The sequence below is a fragment of the Schistocerca serialis genome, chromosome 9, assembly GCF_023864345.2.
Source record: "Schistocerca serialis cubense isolate TAMUIC-IGC-003099 chromosome 9, iqSchSeri2.2, whole genome shotgun sequence".
NCBI lineage: Eukaryota > Metazoa > Arthropoda > Insecta > Orthoptera > Acrididae > Schistocerca > Schistocerca serialis.
Genome location: NC_064646.1, coordinates 427,993,927 through 428,015,354, shown reverse-complemented (window position 1 = coordinate 428,015,354; position 21,428 = coordinate 427,993,927). Strand labels below are relative to the sequence as shown.

General features: G+C 47.7%; 1 protein-coding gene across 1 annotated transcript in view; it reads left to right on the top strand.

Annotated features, from left to right (window-relative positions):
* The window catches only part of LOC126418452 (protein ABHD11-like), a 70,353-nt gene that overhangs the window by 25,653 nt on the left and 23,272 nt on the right, over nucleotides 1–21,428 (top strand). Inside the window, exons 4-5 of the mRNA XM_050085217.1 lie at nucleotides 1,349–1,522; nucleotides 1,602–1,786. Of these exons, the coding sequence (XP_049941174.1) occupies nucleotides 1,349–1,522; nucleotides 1,602–1,786 (359 nt within the window). The remainder of the gene's footprint in view (nucleotides 1–1,348; nucleotides 1,523–1,601; nucleotides 1,787–21,428) is intronic.

Here is a 21,428-nt window from a genome sequence, read left to right as displayed (position 1 = left end):
TTATAGTGGCAAAAAGGAATAAACATCAGCTTTTAGGTTAAGTGGGGGAAGAGGCAGGGGCAATATTGCTGACAAGGTAAATTTGTTGAAATTATATCGGATAACATTGTGGAAATTGTAGAGCCTCATATGTTGTTGGTGTGGGAAATGAATGTCAGCTATAAACATCAGCTGGGATTCTACAGTGGAACAAGTCTGTGTCCAAATGAACCAGGGGACAATCAGACTCCTGTGACCACAACTTTTTCAATGAACCATGCTACTTTTGTAGATTCAGTGCCATACCTTGGCATGTAACATGGCAACAGCTTTTCTGTGGCAACTAACTAACCAACCACCTAACCACAGTTGGACTGCAATTGAATGAAAACATATAGTATTCTGCATCGAGTTAAGATTTTTGTTATGTAGGGCAGTTGAATAGGGGCATGGTGACTGACAAATGCTGGAGAGAGATGTCTCTGCAGTTGCTGCAGGAAGAACAGAATTGGGTACTGTACTGGTATGATAAGAGGACAATTTTGATACCTTTTACTACCAATCCATACACTAGACACACATGGATGATTCAGTTACGAATCTGTCCTCAATAATAACATTCAGTTGTACATGACAGTTATCTCCCCGAGGGAGGGTGGGGTCTTTTATCAAGGTATTGCATTCACATACACAACTAGAAGGATCACCAAGTAGCTAGAAGAATGTGATCAAAAGTATAAAATACACTTTTGGCTAACAATTCCCAGTTTTGTAATCTGAGAGATTATAACAGCTGTGAAGATAGCATGGTTACCAAAGCACATAAAGACCCATCTGCACCCAATTGAGTCACTTTTATCTTGTCTAGCAGCTGTATATTCAGCTTATCGTTATTACTATAGATAATATCACAGAATTTTAATAATGTGATTTGGAAGTGTAGTCCAATATATCTGTGACTCTGTGGCTAAGTAGATTCTTGTAAAAGAATTCATCTGAGAAATACATGCATCTGTATTTCTAATTTCAAACAATTGACTAAGATATATATACTTCTTAAGAAATGAATACTTTGCAGAGAGAGAGAATGATAATTAAATATTGTCTTATGTAATACTAATAAATGTTATATTAACCTGCTGACTTTCATCTTCTTGAAGTAACTGTGCAAGAGGATCTACGATATTATTTTTCAGTTTAGGTTGTTAATAAAATGTGTTATCATAAATCTAAGATATTACATCGTGTGTAGTTATTTGCCAAACCACTTGCAAGGTGTGTGTGTGTGTGTGTGTGTGTGTGTGTGTGTAGACACTATTCAACTTTTTCCAGTTTCTTGGAACATGTTTTTAACATGTGTTTGTTTTAGCCAGAACTTGTGGAAAAACTGGTTGTAGTTGATGTTTCTCCAAGGAGAGTCAGTCCAAGTTTCACCACAGTTAAAAAATACTTAGAGGCTATGCAGCAAATAAGGTTTGGAAAAAACATGTCAATGTCAGCTGCTCGTAAGCTTATAGAACAGAAATTGTCTCCCATTGTAAAAGTATGTATTTTAGTAAGTGACAGAGACCAAATACATATTTGATCATCTGCATTTTTTTCAGTTCTTCCACTTTTTATAGGTACCAGCTGTCTGTCAGTTCCTTGCCATGAATGTAACTCAGGCAGAAAATGGTGAGATGAAATGGAAAGTAAATCTGGATACACTTGTAGACACTTTTGATGAAATTTCTTCATTTCCAGCAACAGAAAAAGTTTTTGAAGGTCCAACATACTTCATAGGTGGAGGTGATTCTGATTATATGAGGTTTGTTACATTTCTTGAAGTTCCTTAAAAATTATTATAATGTATCATAGTTTACACAAAGAAGTGAATTTCTTGCCCCTAACGTTTGTGAAAATTACAATACTGTGGAAGCATGGCATAAATGTTAATTTCTGTTTGTGTCCACTGTCTTGTAATATTTTAGTAAAAACATCATCTGTAATGTTAAAACTTTATTTATTCACTATAAATGTGATTTTGGTGTATTGTGCCATTTTCAAGTGGTAACTGCAACATTATAAATTGCATAAAGACCTATTCAACAAGGGAGTCATTCATTCATTCACTCACTCACTCATTTATTCATTCATTCATTCAGTTTCTTCTTCTTCTTCTTCTTCTTCTTCTTCTTAGCACCTTCCCATTGGATTGTGGTCTGTCTTTTGGAGCAGTGCATCCATTTCTTTCTGTCTAACGCTTCCTGTGGATTTAGGCATCTTGGTCTTAGACATGTGTTTATAGTGCATTGCCATCATAATTTGGGTCTTCCACATTGTCTGTGGCCCTCAACGGATAGGTGATAGACTGAGCTGATGACTGAAGCATGTTGTGCCCATGTGATGTGTCCATCCCATAGAAGTCCCCATTCTTAGATCTTCTCATTGATTGGAGCCACTCCAGTGAGTTGTCAATCAATGTATTGTAGAGGTGCCTAGTGATTTCCTCAGCATCAGTATTTCCATGACATGTAGGGAGTGCCCAGTAAATCTTCACACGACCAACACTTTGTACTATATAATGCAACTGGCCTCACAGTCAATTGTTATATCTTTGATTTTAGGTGAATAGGCCTCTTCTTATCATAAAGAATGCCAGTGAGGTCTCTGAATTGCATCCAGCTTGCTTTTATTCTTGCTCACACATCTTCATTCACTCTGTAGACAAGAACCTAGATACTTACCTTGGTAAGAGGACTTCCATTAATTTGTACATTTCCAGGAAATGGAATCATTTTGAGGCACTCAGTTTTGTGGATGTTTGAACAGAGGTCAAATCGTTGCTGAAAATCGCACCATGTTTTGACCTGAGTTTAAAGATCCTCCGTGGTATCTGCCACAGACACCACATCATCATGCTCTCAAAATATGAGGGTGGTTTGAAAAGTTCTCGGAATGGAATAGAAAAAAAAAGTACTTACATCTCTGGAATTTTTTTTATTTTTCAATGTAGTCTCCTTGTAGATTAATGCACTTGGTTCAACGATGTTCCAGTGCTTTGATCCCATCTCAAAAATGAGTTTCCTCCAGGCCTGCAAAATAGTTGTCAACTCCAGTTATCAATTCTTCATTTGCAGTGAATCTTCATCTACCAAGAAAAATTTTCAGTTTTAGGAAGAGATGGAAGTCTGACGGAGCCATATCAGGTGAATAAGGTGGATGTGGCAACAATTCATACCTTAGTTAATGTAATTTTGGCACGGCGATGGCACATGTATGCGCGCGCATATTGTTTTGATGGAAGATGACTTTCTTCCTTGCTAAACCTGGCCTCTTTTTTGCATATCTTTTGTTGCAACTTGTCCAGGAGGTTAGCATAGCATTCTCCAGTAATTGTTTGCCCAGTGGGGAGATAATCTACAAACAGAATCCCCTCCACAGCCTGGAACACTGATGCCATGATCTTTTCCACCAAAGGAAATGTCTTTGCTTTCTTTGGTAGCAGAGAGTCTGTGGGGTATAATTGTGCACCCAAGTTTCATCTTTGGCCTCAAACCGGCAAAAAAAAATCTTGTTCATTTCTCCTAAAGCGCGCCAAACATTATTCGGATAAGTCCATTCTCATGTGTTTTTGATCCATCGTCAAGAGTTGTGGCACCCATCTTGCAGATAATTTTTTCATTTCTAATTCTTCAGTTAAAATGTGATATACTTTTTCAGATGACATTTGGCAAACATGAGCAATTTCACAAACTTTCAATCGGTGATCCTCCATGACCATTTTGTGCACTTTTGCAATGATTTCTGGAGTGGTGACACATCTTAGCCGACTACTGTGCGGATCATCATCTAAGCTCTCCCGACCAAATTTAAATTCATTTATCCACTTGGCAACAGTTTAATGTGAAGAAGCGGAGTCCCCCAGAGTATTCTGGAAATCGACATGAATGTCCTTTGCTTTCATACCTTTCTTTATGAAGTACTTACTCACTGCTCGAATCTCGATAATTTTTTTTCCCCCCATCTTCACAAATCACTACGCGGGAAAAACAAGAGAACTAAGTCACTGCCACAGCTCTCTTCCAAGAGCACTGCCCCCCTGCGGGTTCGGGGGTAAGAATAGGCCCGCGGTATTCCTGCCTGTCGTAAGAGGCGACTAAAAGGAATCTCAACTGTTTTGGCCTTTAATGTGATGGTCCCCTGAGGGCTTTGACCACTCTATTTCCAAATTTTTCCATTAGTGCATACCATTTGGGGAAGGACACCTTACGTGGTGCATCTTAAATCCATCTTGCCCTAAGATCTGGCACACCTGATATTTTCATGGAGTTGGACTTACATCGAGCTTCCTGCCACATCCGCTGCAGTGTGTTCCGGATAGCATCCCTTCCTTCCATTGTGCAGTTCCATCTTTGCCCTCATGATGATGTACATGGATATTTCGACACCCGACATCCAGCACAGTAGCCAGTCCGTTGTGGTGGGGTCGTGTGGTGGTAGCCCCCTGACTACACAGGGATCGCACTGTTGATGCCTGATCTGCTACCTCCCCACATATGCCGAGTAGTAGATGCCTATCCCTGGCCATCCTGCCAGGTGGTCTTTGCTGCGGCTGGGTGGCACCCGTGGGGAGAGCCCCTGGTCGGAGTGGGTGGCATCAGGGCGGATGACCCGCAATGAAGCGTGGTACATCATCTCTCGCTGGTGGGCCTCCACCAGCAGTCTCTAAGCGATCGAGGTCTAACCTCAATGGAAAAAAATTTGATCAGAGATCATTTCCCTCCCTGGCCACTCCATGGGAGGAACGTTTGTCCAAAGAAGGCAGTGGAGATTATTCACCCCGGTACCTCTTGTGTACGCGAGTAGATGGGGAATCATTTATGTCGACCAAGCCCCAGTTTTTTGTGGAGCATTTAGAGGACAAGTTCGGGGAGGTGGAGGGCTTGTCCAAACTGCGCTCTGGGTCAGTTCTCATCAAAACAGCATCCTCTGCCCAGTCACGGAGGTTGCTCACTTGCGACAGGTTGGGGGATGTTTCCGTCATCATCACTCCCCATAAGAGTTTAAACATGGTCCAGGGTATTATATTCCACAGGGATCTTCTTCTGCAGTCCGACGATGAACTACACGCCAATTTAGAACGACGAGGTGTTCACTTCGTCCGGCACATCCATCGGGGTCCGAGGGATAATCAGGTAGCCACTGGTGCCTTCATCTTGGCCTTCGAAGGTGATGTTTTACCCGAAAAGGTCAAGGTGGTGGTTTACCGCTGTGATGTGAAGCCATATATCCCTCCTCCGATGCGGTGTTTTAAATGCTGGAAGTTCGGGCACATGTCATCTCGCTGTACTTCCGGCGTCACATGTCAAGATTGTGGACGTCCTTCGCATCCCAATACTCCATGTGCTTTGCCTCCCATCTGTGTTAACTGCGGAGAACACCATTCCCCTTGCTCACCGGACTGTAGGATATTCCAGAAGGAACGAAAGATAATGGAATATAAGACCCTGGACCGCCTGACCTACGCCGAGGCTAAACGGGAGTATGAGCGGCTCCATCCTGTGGCAATGACGTCGACCTACGCCGCTGCTGCAACAACGGTTCTCCCATCGTCACTTATCGTTGGCTCTAAGATCTGTCAGAATCCACCAGCCCCCTTGGTTGTGGGGAGCACTTCACTCCCTGTTGCTCCTGCTCCATCTTCTTCAGGAGCAACATCCCCCCCAACCATCGGGGACATCAGTTCCCCCTCCCCAGCCGGAGAAGAGTAAGACTTCTTCGGCTACTCTCGCCAGGAAGGGGTCCCTTGGGGACCTACCTTTGTAAGTTCCGACCAGTGGAAAAGCAGACACCCGCAAGTGGATCACCAGTCCCTGGTCGTAGGGCCTCACGGTCGTCGTCCGTCCCTGCAGCGGTGGGAAATTCTGTCTCCGCTTCCCTGTATGCTGACGACTTCTGCCTTTACTACAGCTCTACTGGCATTGCAGCTGTTGAACGTCAGCTACAGGGCGCTATCCGCAAGGCGCAGTCTTGGGCTGTAGTGCATGGTTTTCAGTTTTCGGCTGCCAAGACCTGCGTTATGCATTTCTGCCGGCGCCGAACGGTCCATCCTGAGCCGCAGCTTTATCTTGCCGACGAACTCCTTGCTGTGGTGGAGACCCACAGGTTTTTGGGTGTAGTTTTTGATGCCCGGCTGACTTGGCTGCCTCATATTCGGCAGCTTAAACAGGCGTGTTGGCGGCATCTAAATGCTCTGAGATGCTTGAGCCACACCCACTGGGGCGCCGACCGATCTCCCCTGTTACAGCTCTACCAGGCGTTAATCCAGTCCCGTCTGAATTATGGGAGCCTGGCTTATGGCTCAGCATCCCCATCTGCGTTGCAGGTGCTGGACCCAATCCTCCACAGTGGAATACGCCTTGCCACTGGTGCTTTCTGGACCAGCCCAGTGGACAGCATATTTGCAGAGGCAGGTGTTCCTCCATTGCGGTTCAGGCGCCAAAATTTACTGGCCGCTTATGCTGCCCATGTTTTTAGCTTGCCCGGGCATCCAAACTATCGTCTCCTGTTCCCGCGATCGGTCGTCCATCTGCCAGAACGTCGGCCCCGGTCAGGTTGTACGATCGCGGTCCGTGTCAAAGAGCTTCTCTCCGGGCTTAGGGTTTTCACTGTTCCACCTCCTTTTCGGGCCACTTTGCGTACACCCCCATGGTGTGTTCCTCGCCCTTGCCTTTGGCTCGACTTGGCACAGGGCCCGAAGGACTCAGTCCCTCTAGAGGCCTTCCGCCGCCGCTTTTATTCCATCCTGGCCATGTATCAGGGCTCTGGCATTGTTTACACTGACGGCTCGATGGTTGCTGGTCGTGTGGGTTATGCACTAACTCTACGGGACCATTACGAACAACGATCCTTGTGGGCTGGCTGCAGCACTGCTGCTACACTGCTGAGCTAGTCGCCATCTTTCGTACCCTAGAGTATATCCGCTCCTGCTCAGGTGAGTCCTTCGTGATCTGTAGCGATTCCCTGAGCGGTTTACGAGCTCTCGACCAGTGTTTCCCTCATTCTCATCTGGTGATGGCTATCCAGGAGTCCCTGCATACTCTTGCCCGTTGCGGCCGCTCTGTGGTCTTTGTGTGGACCCCCGGTCATGTCGGTATCCCGGGCAATGAATATGTTGACCGCCTGGCGAAAGAGGCCATCAGTAAACCATCTCTGGACATTGGCCTCCCAGAGACTGATTTGCGAGCAGTCCTCCGCCGAAAAGTTTTTGCACTTTGGGACGCTGAATGGCACGATCGGTTCACGCCCAGTAAACTCCGTGCCATTAAGGAGACGACGACTGTGTGGCGGTCATCCATGCAAGCCAACCGCAGGGACTCAGTCGTCCTTTGTCGGCTCCACATTGGCCATTCCCGGCTGACACACAGTTTCTTACTGCTTCGGGAGGACCTTCCTCTGTGTCGCTGTGGGGCAGCTTTGTCAGTGGCCCACATTTTGTTGGCCTGCCCCCTTTTAGCTGTGGTCAGGCAGACATTTGCGCTGCCTGATACGCTCCCTGCCCTTTTAACTGATGACCCTGCTATGGCTGGCTTAGTTTTACGTTTTATTCGAGCAGGGGGTTTTTATCATTTAATATGAGTGTTTATGTTTTATTTTATTGTTTTGTGTTGATTCTGGTCTTTGGCCTACGGTTTTAAACTGAGTTTTTAATGTGTTCTCGGTGGTTGGCTTTTCCTTTTTTATTCTACGGTTGGCCAACCACTGCCACACTCCGTGTGATTTTAATTTGTTCTGTCTGTTCTTTGTCTGAGTTTTTCTTGTCCTGTGTTGTCTGTTATCTCTATTATCCGTTTTTTTTACTCTGTGTGGTAGTTTTTAAGTTTTGGAACAAGGGACCGATGACCGTTGCAGTCTGGTCCCTTTAATCCCACAAACCAGCCAACCAACCCACCAAGAGCACTGATGTGGCACGTGTTAGCAGGCAACAGTCCAATGAATATCACATGAACAACTCATTGCGCTAGCACTGACCTCTCGTAGTGTTTTCGAGAACTTTTGAAACCACCCTCGTATTTTACAAAAAAAAAATAAAATAAAATAAAATAAAAAATAAATAAATAAAAATTGTTTTTTACAAAAAATTATAGTATCAAGGCACTGTTCCTTTTAAGAAGACATTGTCCTTGTGTCATCCATGTTTAAATATTCTATGTATCTTTTCATGCTTTCCCGACAGATCTGTTGCAAAAACACTTATCGTGTTTGCCACCGGATCGTATTGTGTAATTTGCACAATATTTAATAGATGCAACTGCTCGACATCATCATGTGGTAGTATCTGCTGCTGTCACTGCTGCAAGGCGTGACTGATCATAGTCACGTGGCGGCAGTGAAATTTATCATGCTGGGAGCAGGCAATATGCGTGTGCGAGAAGACACTTGTAGCTGGAGGAAAGTGGCACTCCTGGTGCCCTGTGCTGGGAGCTGCAGAAGGGCCATCTGCATGTGCGCCGTGGGCAATGACAAAGCTGCCGGACACTCCCAAGGTTAAAGGCAGAACTATATCTCAGTAGCGCTCTGCGTCATGTGATGAATTGGAACTACAGTTTTAAAATTTCTTTAAAAGTGCCATATTTCAGAGAGGGAGGAAGGAAAAAGATCTACTCCAAAGGAGGACATTTTCCAAAATACTTCACAATAATTACACTCTTTTCTATGTGCCTGTTGACTGCTAAAGTTTGAACTGTATGGTGAGTGATACCTTTACTCATCAATTCAGCAGCCAGAAAAAGAAAAATGTCGAGGAAAAATTGGAGTATTCTTTGCTTTCAGCTACGGCAGGTGGTTAAAAACCCATGAGCTTCCAGTCATTGTCAGATGGTAGGTAACTGAAGTCTTTTTGATAGCTTCATCCTTATACAGCCATATCACCAGCTGTGATGTCATTAGTGCTCAGTCCATTGGCAGATATATCATCATTCATCTCTTATAATCATCACACCGTGTACTTCAACCTTCTAATGGCCAGATCCTGCACTACTAAGTTCCAGGCAGCACCTTGCATTAAGAGCATTTTCCAATATTTTAATTTTTATCCAGTATTTTAATTTCTATCATTTCTTTTATTATGCTTTCTCAAAAATCATTTCTCCTCATAATGACAGAGGTATTTTCAAATACAGTATGGCTATAATTAAACTTTTGCTACTTGAGCTAGTATCGATGGAAAACTATATGGGTAGTATAGATGGAAAACTGTATGGGTACCCAACATTATAAAAATGATGTTAAGTCTGTGTTCTGTAGGATTTGCAGTGTTAGTGGTCATGACTTGCCACTAGGTGCCGATACTGGTATAATGATGTAGGGTTAAAACACAAGCATCAGCATCATTACAGTTGCAGTCAGTCAACATGGGTCTGCAAAAGGTGAGCAGGGCCTTACTCATAAAGCTGTTTTATCAAATTAACATCAGTACTGCTGCTCTTTGAGAGTATCAGTACATTAAAGGGATACGGAGAAGTCCTCTTTCCACACTGTGACTGAAGAACATAATTCAAAAGTTTCAATTGGCTGGTGATTTGGCAATTGCTCCTGTCATGGCTGAGAATGCTGGATGCAGTGTACGATCTTCAAGCAGTGCACAAGCTGTGTCACAACAGCTGAGCATTCTTTCTGGTAGCTGTAGTGCAATCTCTGTTGCATTTTCAAGCTATTGGGGATTCAGTGGTCATGACATTGAGCAACCTGGAATATAAACATGGTATGCAACTAAAAAGTGTTACCTTCCCTTATCCTCACTTGTACAGTTGTGTTTTTTTTTTGTTTTTGTTTTTTTTTTTTTTTTTTTTTTTTGTTTTTTTCCCAATATTATTCACTTTTTCTGTTCCAAATGTCCTTACAAATGTTTCCACATAGTTTTGGCAAAGTCAAAAAATGAAAACTCCAGGTAGGAATATCAACAATGCAGGAAAGACAGATTGCTGCTTACTGTAAAGAAGACATGTTAAGTTGCAGACAGGCACAGTTAAGGCATATAAAGCTTTTGGTCACAGCCTTTATCAGTGAAAGAGAGACATGCACCATTCGTAGACACAAGGAAGTGCACCTCATGCACACATGACCACCAACTCTAGCGCCTCGGACCAGAATTCTGGAGTTGACAGTTATTTGTGCATGAGATGGGCTTGCTTGTTTGTGTGAATGGCGCGTGTCTCTCTTTTTACTGATAGAGGCTGTAACCAAAAACTTTATGTAAGTGTCTTTTAATTTGCCTGTCTGCAACTAATTTACGGTAAGTAGCAATGTGTCTTTTTCCACATATAGTTTCATTGTCCTACAGTCACTTGTTTAACCTCCTCCCCCCCCCCCCCTCCCCCCGTGGGTCTGGTGGTAAGAATAGGCCCAAGATATTTCTGCCTGTTGTAAGAAGCAACTAAAAGGAGTTCCACACATTTGGACCTTTAAGTGATGGTCCCCCATAGGGTTTGACCCCTATTCTTCAAAATTTTCCTGAAGAGCAACCCAACTGGGGAAGGGTGCCTTACATGGTGCATTGTGTCCATTGTGCATTGAGACCTTTAGCCCACTTTCTCATCGTCACATTGCAGTCCCACCCAATCTACATCTCTTGGGCGAGGACACCATTCTGGGTGCGTATTCCACCATTCACTATGCAGTGTCGCTTTCTATGTCGACGATGACCATGGACTACTTTGCACCTCATATCCAGCACGGTAGCCAGACTGTTGTGGTGGGGCTGCCATGTACCCTGTTGGTTGTAGCTCCGACCACACAGGGATCACTCTGCTGATGCCTGCGCTGTTAACTCCTCATGTATGCCAAGGTGTAGATGCCCATCCCCCTGGGGCATCAGGACACCTGGCAGAGGCCATCCTGCCAGATAGTCTTTGCTGCGGCTGGGTGGCGTCCATCGGGAGGCCCCCTGGTCGGAGTGGGTGGCATCAGGGCAGATGACACGCAATGAAGTGTAGTCCATCATCTCTTGCTGGCGGTGAAACACCAGCAGTCTCTAAGCATTCACGAGCTCAATTCAATGCACAGAAGTATGACCCCAAATCGTTCCCCTCCGTGGCCCCACTGTGGGAGGAATGTCAGGCTAAGGATGGCAACAGATCTTATTCGCCCCGGTACATTGTATGTTCAAGAGCTGATAGGGAATCTTTCATGATGATGAAGCCTCAGTTTTTTGTTGAGCATTTAGAGGACAAGTTTGGGGAGGTGGAGGGCTTGTCGAAAATGAGATCTAGGTCAGTCTTGATCATAACAGCATTCTCGGCCCAGTCATGGGCGTTACTTGCTTGTGACAAGCTGGGGGATGTTTCTGTAACCATCACGCCCCATAAGAGCTTAAGGATGGTCCAGGGTATCATATTTCACAGGGACCTTCTTTTGCAGTCTGACGATGAGCTGGCGCAAATTTAGAGTGACAAGGTGTACATTTTGTCCGGCGTGTCCACCAGGGTGCGAGAGATAATCAAATGATAATTAAATCAAGGCCCTACGCTGTTAACAGTCGTTGATACACACAGTTTGAAAATGTGTGCCCAACCGGGGCTCGAACTCGGGATCTCCTGCTTACATAGCAAATGCTCTACCCATCTGAGCCACTGAGGGCACAGAGGATAGTGCGACTGCAGGGATTTATCCCTTGCACGCTCCCCGTGAGACCCACATTCTTAACTTAATGTCCACACACTACATTCATAGTGCCCCTGCCCACTACACTCATTACTCACGGCAGACAATCTTACTGAATCTTGTAAGAGTTTGGGCAATGCGTGTGCATCCAGCACAGAAGGAGGCGGTCAATGGCCGGTTAAACTTACTATATGAAGATGGTATCTGTTCTTTCAGACATGTCCAAAAGAACAGATACCATCTTCATAGAGGGATAATCATGTTGCCACTGGTGCTTTCATCTTAGACTTCGAGAGTGATACATTGCCCGAGAAGGTTAAGGTGATGGTCTACTGCTGTGATGTAAAGCCCTAAGCTTTAAGTGCAGGAAGTTCGGCCTACGTCTTCCTGCTGTACATCCAGCATCACATGTCGAGATTGCAGACGCCCATCACATCCCAATACTCCATGTATCCTGGCTCCCATCTGTGTCAACAGCAGAGAGCACCATTTGCCTTGTCCACCAGACTACAAGATTCTCCAGAAAGAAAGGAAAATCATGGAGTACAAGACCTTGGACTGACTGACCTACACTGAAGCTAAGAGAAAATTTGAATGCCTGCATCCTGTGCATATGACATCATCCTACGCCGCCACTACAACAATTCTGGCACCATCAGCTTCACCAACCCAGTCACCTCTGAGCCAGAAGACTACACCTGCCCCCTTGATGGTAGGGTGCATTTTCCTCCCTGTTGCTCCTGAACCACCTACTTCGGGAGCAACACCCCCCCCCCCCCCCCCAACCATCGGGGATGTCCGTCCCCACTTCTAAACTGGAGAAGTGTAAGTCTTCTTCGGCTTCTCTCGCTAGGAAGGGCTCTTGAGGATGGGGTGGAGATTTTGGGACCCGCTGACGACCTAGATCTCGCCAGACCCTCGGACACAATGGCTGTAGGCTGCTCAGGCAATAAGTTGGTGTCAGCAGGTGACCCTGAGGCGTAAACTGCCTTATTGAATGTTCCATGCCTTCCCAGTCTCACAATGATGTCATCATGGAATTGCGGTGATTTTTTCCACTGCCTGGCTGAGCTACAGCAAGCTTTACACCAGCTATACACCAGCTATCTGCATTGCCCTCCAGGAAACATGGTTCCCAGCAATGCAGACTCCTGCCCTCTGCAGCTATAGGGGATGTTAAAGGAACGGTAGTGACTATAATCGACTGTCAGGTGGAGTTTGCGTTTATGTGCTAAACTCAGTCTGTAGTGAACATGTTCCCCTTCAAACCCCTCTTGAAGCTGTGGCTGTCAGAATAAGGACGATACGGGAAATAACTGTCTGCAATGTATATCTTCCTCCAGATGGTGCAGTACCCCTGAATGTACTGCACTGATTGATCAACTCCCTAAACCTTTCCTACTTCTGGGAGATTTTAATGCCCATAACCGTTAGTGGGGTGGTACTATGCTTACTGGCCGAGGCAGATATGTCGAAACTTTACTGTCACAATTTGACCTCTGCCTCTTAAATACTGGGGCCACTACACATTTCAGTGTGGCTCATGGTAGTTACTCAGCCATTGATTTATCACTTTGCAGCCCAGGACTTTTCCCATCTATCCACTGGAGAGCACATGACGACCTGTGTGGTAGTGACCACTTCCCGATCTTCCTGTCACTGCCCCAGGCTCAGGCTCATGTACGCCTGCCCAGATGGTCTTTAAACAAGGCAGACTGGGAAACTCTCACCACTCCTGTCAATGTTTAATCTCCCCCACACGGTAACATTGATGTGGTGGTTGAGCAGGTGACTACAACAATTGTTTCCGCAGAAGAAAATGCGATCCCTCGCTCTTTAGGGTGCCCTAGGCGTGAGGTAGTCCCTTGGTGGTCATCGGCAGTTGCTGATGCAATTAAGGGGCATCAGCGAGCTCTACAGCAGCATAAGTGGCTCCCTTCCCTGGAGCATCTCATAGCCTTTAAACGGCTCCGTGCCTGCATTCGCCAACTTATCGAACGATGGAAGCAGGAGTGTTGGGAGAGATAGATCTCGAGCATTGGGTGCCATACGTCATCTTCCCAAGTCTGGGAAAAGATTAAACATCTTCAACAGGTGTTTCCGGTGCAACCATAAATGGCGTGTTTTCTATCAACGCAAACACGATTGCCAAGCACTTTGCTTCAGCCTCTGCATTGGAGAATTACCCCCAGCACTCTCAAACGGCGGCTGGAAGGGAACGTCCTCTCATTCACTACATACCACAGTGAATCCTATGACACCCCATTTACAGAGTGGAAGGACGTCAGTGCCCTTGCACATTGCCCCAACACAGCTGCTGGGCCGTATCAGATCCACAGCCAGATGATTAAACATCTCTCATCTGATTACAAGAGACATCTCCTCGCCATCTTCAACCAGATCTCATGTGAGGGCGTCTTTCCATTGCAATGTTGGGAGAGCACCATCATTCCAGTGCTCAAACCTGGTAAAAACCCGTTTGATGTGGATAGCTATCAGCCCATCAGCCTCACCAAAGAAGTATGTAAGCTGCTGGCAGTTGGGTTGGGTCCTGGGGCCTACTGGCTCCACGTCAGGGCGGCTTTGCCAGGGGCGCTCTACCACTGATAATCTTGTGTCACTCGAGTCTGCCATCTGAACAGCCTTTTCCAGATGCCAACACCTGATTGCTGTCTTTTTTTATTTATGAAAAGCATGACACCACCTGGCGACATCATATTCTTGCCACATTGAATCAGTGGGGGCTCTGCGGCCCGCTGTTGATTTTTATCCAAAACTTCCTGTCACTCTGTCCTTTTCGTGTTGAAGTTGGTGCCTCCCATAGTTCCATCCATATCCAGGAGAATGGAGTCCCACAGGGCTCTGTATTGAATGTGTGTCTATTTTTAGTGGCCATTAACGGTCTAGCAGCAGCTGTCGGGGCCTCCGTGCCACCTTCTCTGTATGCAGACGACTTCCACATTTCGTACTGCTGTTCCAGTACTGTTGTTGCTGAGCATAGCCTACAGGGAGCCATCCCCAAGGCGCAGTCATGGACTCTAGCGCACGGCTTCCAGTTTTCAGCCACAAAGGCGTGTGTCATGCACTTCTGTTGGTGTCGTACCGTTCATCCGGACCCAGAACTTTACCTTAATGACGATCCACTCACTATAGTGGAGACATATCGATTCTTAGGACTGCTTTTCAATGCTCGTTTGACTTGGCTTCCTCATCTTCATCAGTTTAAGCAAAAGTGCTGGCACCACCTCAGTGCCCTCCATTGCCTGAGCAACACCAATTGGGGTGCAGATCGCTCTACACTCTTGCGGCTCTACAGAGCCCTTGTTGAATCCCGAATTGACTATGGGAGTGTTGTTTATGGTTCAGCAGCTCCGTCAGTGTTGCATTTACTCGACCCTGTGCACCACTGCGTGATTCGACTAGCGACTGGAGCTTTTAGGATGAGTCCAGTGACCAGCATACTGGTGGAGGGTGGGGTCCCTCCATTGCAAATCAGATGTGCACAACTGCTCACCAGTTACACAGCACACATTCATAGTACTCCTGGGCACCTGAATTACAGTCTCCTTTTCATGCCCGCAGCAGTCCATCTCCCGCATCAGCGGCCCAGGTTGGGGCTAACAATTGCGGTTCGTGTGTGGTCCCTTCTCGCCGAACTGGAATCCTTCCCTTTACCACCTCTACTTACGATCTGTTCACGTCCACCTACTGGTGTATGCTTCAGCCGCAGCTTCGTCTGGACCTTTCACGTGACTCTGAGGACTCTGTTAACCCTGCGGCTCTCTGCTGTCACTTCCTCTCAATTCTTGATGTGTTCCAGGGCTCTGAAGTGGTTTACACCGATGGCTCGATGGCTGATGGTCACATTGGCTTTGCCTATGTTCACAGCAGCCATATTGAACAGCATCCCTTACCTGATGGCTGCAGTGTATTCACTGCAGAGCTGGTGGCTATTTCTTGTGCACTTTAGTATCTCCGTTCATGCCCTGGAGAGTCTTTTCTTTTTTGTACTGACTCCTTTAGCAGCCTGAAAACTATTGACCAGTGCTACCCCCATCATCCTTTGGTAGCGTCCATCCAGGAGTTCATCTGTGCCCTGGAATGGTCCAAGCGTTCAGTGGTGTTTGTCTGGACCCCTGGTCATGTAGGAATCCCAGGAAATGAACTTGCTGACAGGCTGGCCAAACAGGCTACACAGAAACCACTTCTGGAGATGGTCATCCTCGCAACTGACCTGCGTTTGTTATTATGCCACAAGGTTTTTCAGCTTTGGAAGACGGAATGGCAAAATCTCAGTATGCACAACAAACTGCGAGCCTCCCCCAGGGGGGTCCACAACCCTTTTGTGGATACGTGCGTGGCGAGCACGGGGCCCCGAGCTATTGCAGCCTTCTTTCTCTCCAGGCCTGCATTTCCTTTCCCTACCCCTCCTTTCCCCTCCTTGCTCCTTTCCTGTCCCCCTCTCCTCTCCCTCTCTTGGTGTCCTTGCTTATGTTGGCCCCCGCTATCCTCCTGGTTCTGTTGGTTTTACAATTCGGCTTTGTTGCGCAATCATCTCCTCCTTTTGGCATTCCTTGGTCCCCCTCTGGGGTTTGACCTCCATTACAAAATTTCTCCTCCGTAGTGTGAGCCATTTGGGGAAGAGCAACTTACCTAGTGTCTCCGACGTGCGCCCTCCTAGTACATTCCACCTCTTCTTTCATGTCGTTGTCTGATGCTAGGGTGCATAGCCAGCACGGTAGCCAGCCCGTGTGGTGGGGTCGCTATGTACCCTTTTGGTTGAGCCCCCTGAACACACAGGGATCACACTCCTGACACCTGAGCTGTGACCTCCTCATGCATGCCTTGGAGTGATTGCTCATCATCCTGGAGCATCGGAACTCCCGGCAATGGCCGCCGTGCCAGACGGCCCTTGCCGTGGCTGGGTGGCGCCCGTGAGGAGAGCCCCTGATCGGAGTGGGTGGTATCAAGGCGGACGCTATGCACACGAAACACATACGGGTCCAGAACTCTGGCTGTTCTTCTGCGGCCGTCTCTCTGCGTGTGAACTGATGCTTCAAGTGCTGCTTCTCTTGCCCCTTCGGCCTTCCCTTCCATGGCTACCCCCTGGCAAGAGGGTCAGGCCCCTCGGCTAGGGGCGAAACCTTTCCCCCGTTATCTAGTTGGCACCAGGACTGATGGAGATACTTTCACCAATACCAAACCTTTATTCTTTGTGGAACACATTGAAGACAAGTTTGGCGAAGTGGACTCCCTGAGCAAGATGCGGTCGGGTTCGTTGCTGATCAAAACTGCTTCAGCTGCCCAGTCTGCGGCCCTTCGTGCCTGTACCCATCTTGGCACGATTCCTGTGTCCATTACCCCCCACCAGTCTTTAAATATGGTACAAGGTGTGATTTTTGAGAGGGACCTCATCCTTCAAACTGATGAGGAACTTCGGGACAATCTCGGACGGCGGGGTGTTCACTTTGTTTGGCGTGTCCAGAAGGGTCCTAAAGACAATCGCATTGATACTGGTGCCTTTATCCTGGCCTTTGAAGGGGATACCCTCCCTGAGAAAGTTAAGATTATGGTTTATCGATGTGATGTGAAGCCGTACATCCCACCTCCTATGAGGTGTTTTAAGTGCTTGCGTTTTGGACACATGTCTTCCCGCTGTTCACAGGCCCCTCTCTGTGGTGACAGTGGACGTCCACTCCATGAGGGGAGTCTGTGTGTTCCCCCTCCTGTGTGTGTAAATTGTCATGTTCACCACGTTCACCAGATTGCCCAGTATATAAGAAGGAAAAGAAGATACAGGAGTATAAGTCCCTCGATCGTTTAACCTACACAGAGGCCCATAAGAAATATACACGTCTTCACCCTGTGTCCATGACATCCAGTTACGCCTTGGTTACATATTCACCCCTTCCTCCCCCTTCCTTACCCCCATCCCGGACCCCTCTCCTCCCCCCCTCCCCTGTGGCTCTCACACCTTCTCCTCTGGGCGCTGCTCCCCCTCCCCAGCCGGAGAAGTGTCCCACTCCTTCGGCGTCTGCCGGTCAAGGGCGCCTCTCCCGGGATGCCCCTTCCCCGCACCTTCCAGGCCAAAGGTCTGCTGCCGCACGACGACTGCGAGAGCCGCAGTCTGTCGGGCCCCAGGTCGCCCGGTCTCTTTCTGTTCCTGATCTTGCTGCAGCTGGCTCCTTAATGCCACACAGCCCTCCTCGATCTCAGCCTGAAAAGAAGAAGAAACATAAGTCCCGGGACAAAGAGCCTCTGGTTTCACCGGAGGTCCCTTCCCCGACTTCACAACCGGATTCTGCCTGTCGTTCATGGATGTCGCCCCCTCCTTGTCGGTGACAGGTGGGGACCTGGCGGTATGACTGGCTTTAGCCTGTTCAGCCCCCATTTAAATCATCATTCTGTATTTCTCCAATGGAATTGTAATGGATACTATCGTCACCTTTCGGAATTGAAATCCCTTCTTTCATCCTACTCTGCAGCTTGTGTGGTTCTACAGGAATCTCATTTTACTGATACACACTCACCGACCCTCCGTGGGTTCCGTGTTTTCTGTCGAAATCGGGTCGGACCCCTGCGTGCTTTTGGTGGCGTTTGTACGTTGGTCCGTACAGACATTGCTAGCATGTGGATTCCTCTTCAAACTACATTCGAAGCAGTTGCTGTTAGGGTCCACTTAGACTCTGCGGTCACAGTTTGCAATCTTTATCTCCCCCCGGACAGGGCTCTTACACCTGCTGCCTTAACTGCCCTTCTTCAGCAACTTCCTCCTCCCTTCCTCCTCCTTGGGGATTTTAATACTCATCATCCCTTGTGGGGCAGTGCCTTTCCGTCTAGATGAGGTCTTGTTATAGACCAGTTTATTGCAGACTACGACTTGTGCATTCTTAGTGATGGCTCCCCTACCCATTTCAGTGCCGGTCATGGTACCTTTTCTGCCATTGATCTTTCTCTTTCTTCTCCCTCTCTCCTCCCTTCATTACACTGGTTGCCACATGACGACCTTTGTGATAGTGACCATTTCCCATTGATTATCTCGTTCCCTTCCCACTTCCCGGTAGACAGGTTACCTCGTTGGTGCTGATTGGCCTCTATACACTGCACAGGTCGTGTTTTCTCCCTCTTTGTCGGTTTGTATTGATGATGTCCTACGTGATGTGTCTGACACGATTGTTCGCGCTGCTAGCCTTGCTGTCCCACGCTCATCTGGGCCATTTTGTCGCCGGTAAGTCCCATGGTGGAGTACGGCCATTGCCATTGCCATCCGTGATCGCCGTTGAGCTTTGCAACACTTTAAGAGGCACCCATCCGTAGCCAGCCTTACTACCTTTAAACGCCTCCACGCTTAAGCCCGTTATTTAATCAAACAGAGCAAGCGGATATGTTGGGAACGATTCGTTTCTTCTCTTGGTTCTACTGTCCCTCTGCCATTGGTATGGGCTACACTTCGCTCTCTCCAAGGTTGCCATCGGCAGTCCACCCTCCCAGACCTTCACCTCCCAGATGGCCTTTGTACGGACCCATTAGTTCTTGCAGAACATCTTGCGACTCATTTTGCAGTGGCATCAGCATCAGCCTCCTATCCAGGCTGAAGCTTCCACCTTATGTGTCACCCCTTGTGAGTCAGAATTTTACAACGAACCTTTTACTTAATGGGAATTTCTTTCTGCTCTATCTTCTTCTCATGATACGGCCCCTGGCCCAGATTCCATTCATAACCAACTGCTTCAACATCTCAGTGCTCCAGAAAGGCAACATCATCTTCAGGTGTTTAACCGTGTCTGGCTCCAGGGTGACTTCCCTTCTCAGTGGAGCGATAGCATCGTGGTTCCTGTCCTTAAGCCTGGTAAGAACCCCCTATCTGTTGACAGCTATCGGCCAATTAGTTTGACCAATGTTGTTTGTAAGTTACTTGAATGGATGATAGCCCGTCGGCTCAATTGGGTCCTCGAATCTCGGGATCTATTGTCCCCTTACCAGTGTGGCTTTCGAGAGGGACGGTCTCCAATCGATCATTTACTTCGCTTGGAATCCGCAGTTCGGCAGGCTTTTTCCCAGCACCGCCATTTGGTTGCAGTGTTTTTTGACCTTCGCAAGGCCTATGACACGGCCTGGCGCCATCATATCTTACTTACCCTTCATCAGTAGGGTCTTCGGGGCCCACTCCCGATTTTTCTTCGCCAGTTCCTGTTCCATTGGTCATTCAGAGTTCGAGTTGGTACTGTTTTTAGTTCTCCACGGACCTAGGAGACGGGCATCCCACAGTGTTCTGTCTTGAGTGTCCTTCTTTTCCTCATTGCTATCAATGGACTTGTGGCCTTTGTCGGTCCCTAGGTCGCCCCTGCTCTGTATGTGGATGATTTCTGCATTTGGGTTAGTTCCTCCTCGATGGCATCTGCAGAACGGCTGCTCCAGGGAGCTATACGGCGTGCCTCTGCATGGACGCTCTCACACGGGTTTCAATTCTCTCCTTCAAAATCGCGGGTGGTCCACTTCTGTCGCCGTACTACGATCCACCCTGATCCAGAGCTCTATCTCGATGCACAACAATTGTCTGTGGTCCCACAGTTTCATTTCCTGGGTCTTCTTTTCGACAACAAACTCACTTGGCTGCCCCATATCAGACTCCTGAAGGTAGGATGTTTCCGTAAACTCAATGTCCTTCGCTTTCTTGCCCACTCCTTTTGGGGTGCGGACCGTTCCCTCCTTCTCCGTCTTTATCATGCTCTAGTTCTGTCTCGCTTGGACTATGGTTGTCAAGTTTATGGTTCAGCTGCTCCTTCCACACTGCACGTGCTGGATCCAGTCCACCATCGTGGTATCCGTTTGGCCACCAGTCACCGGTGCCTTCCCTACTAGCCCTGTTGATAGTCTCCTGGTTGAAGCTGGGATCCCCCTCCTTTCTGTTCGGTGGTCCCAGCTTCTGGTGTCTTATGCACTCGCTATCCATTCCTCTCCCACTCATCCTTCCTATTCTATCCTGTTCCCAGACCATGGACGTTGCCCACCCGACTCCCGCCCACGGGCGGGTTAACCGGTTGGGCTCCGCCTTGCGTCTCTTTGCCGTGATTTTCAGCTTCCTTCTTTGTCCTGTCTTCCTCGCTCCCTCCCCTCCAACCCCCCTTGGTTAGTTCTTCAGCCTCGAATTCGGATGGACCTCCACCGAGGTCCGAAACATTCCATCCCGCCGGTGGTGGTCTGTTCCTTTTTCCGCCAAATTTTATGGGAGTTCCGGGATGCTGTTGTTTTTTACACTGATGGCTCTAAATCTGCTGATCATGTGGGATATGCCTTCACGTCCTCTGTTGGAACGGAAAATCATCTGCTGCCACCAACATGTGGAGTGTTTACTGCGGAATTGATGGCAGTTTCCCAGGCCCTTAACTTTATTAAACAGTCCCAACACAGCCGCGTTTTGTTATGTACAGACTCGATGAGTGGCCTTCTTGCTATTGACCGGTGTTTTTCACGCCATCCATTGGTCTCTGCCATCCATGACCATCTCGCTGATATTCACCGTGCTGCTTGTTCCATTGACTTCCTTTGTGTCCCTGGCCATGTAGGTATCCCGGGTAATGAGCTCGCTGATCGTTTGGCTGGGGGAGCAGCCACTTACCCCCCGTTTTCTGTAACCCCTACTGCAGCGGATTTACGGCTTCACATCAAATACCCCTTCGCACAGTCATGGGCCAATTCTTGGGAGGCTACTTCCCTGTCTAATAAACTTCGTGCGATTAAGGTGACACCAGGACCGTGGCGTTCTTCCTTTCGCCTCTCCCGAAAGGACTCGACCACACTGTGTC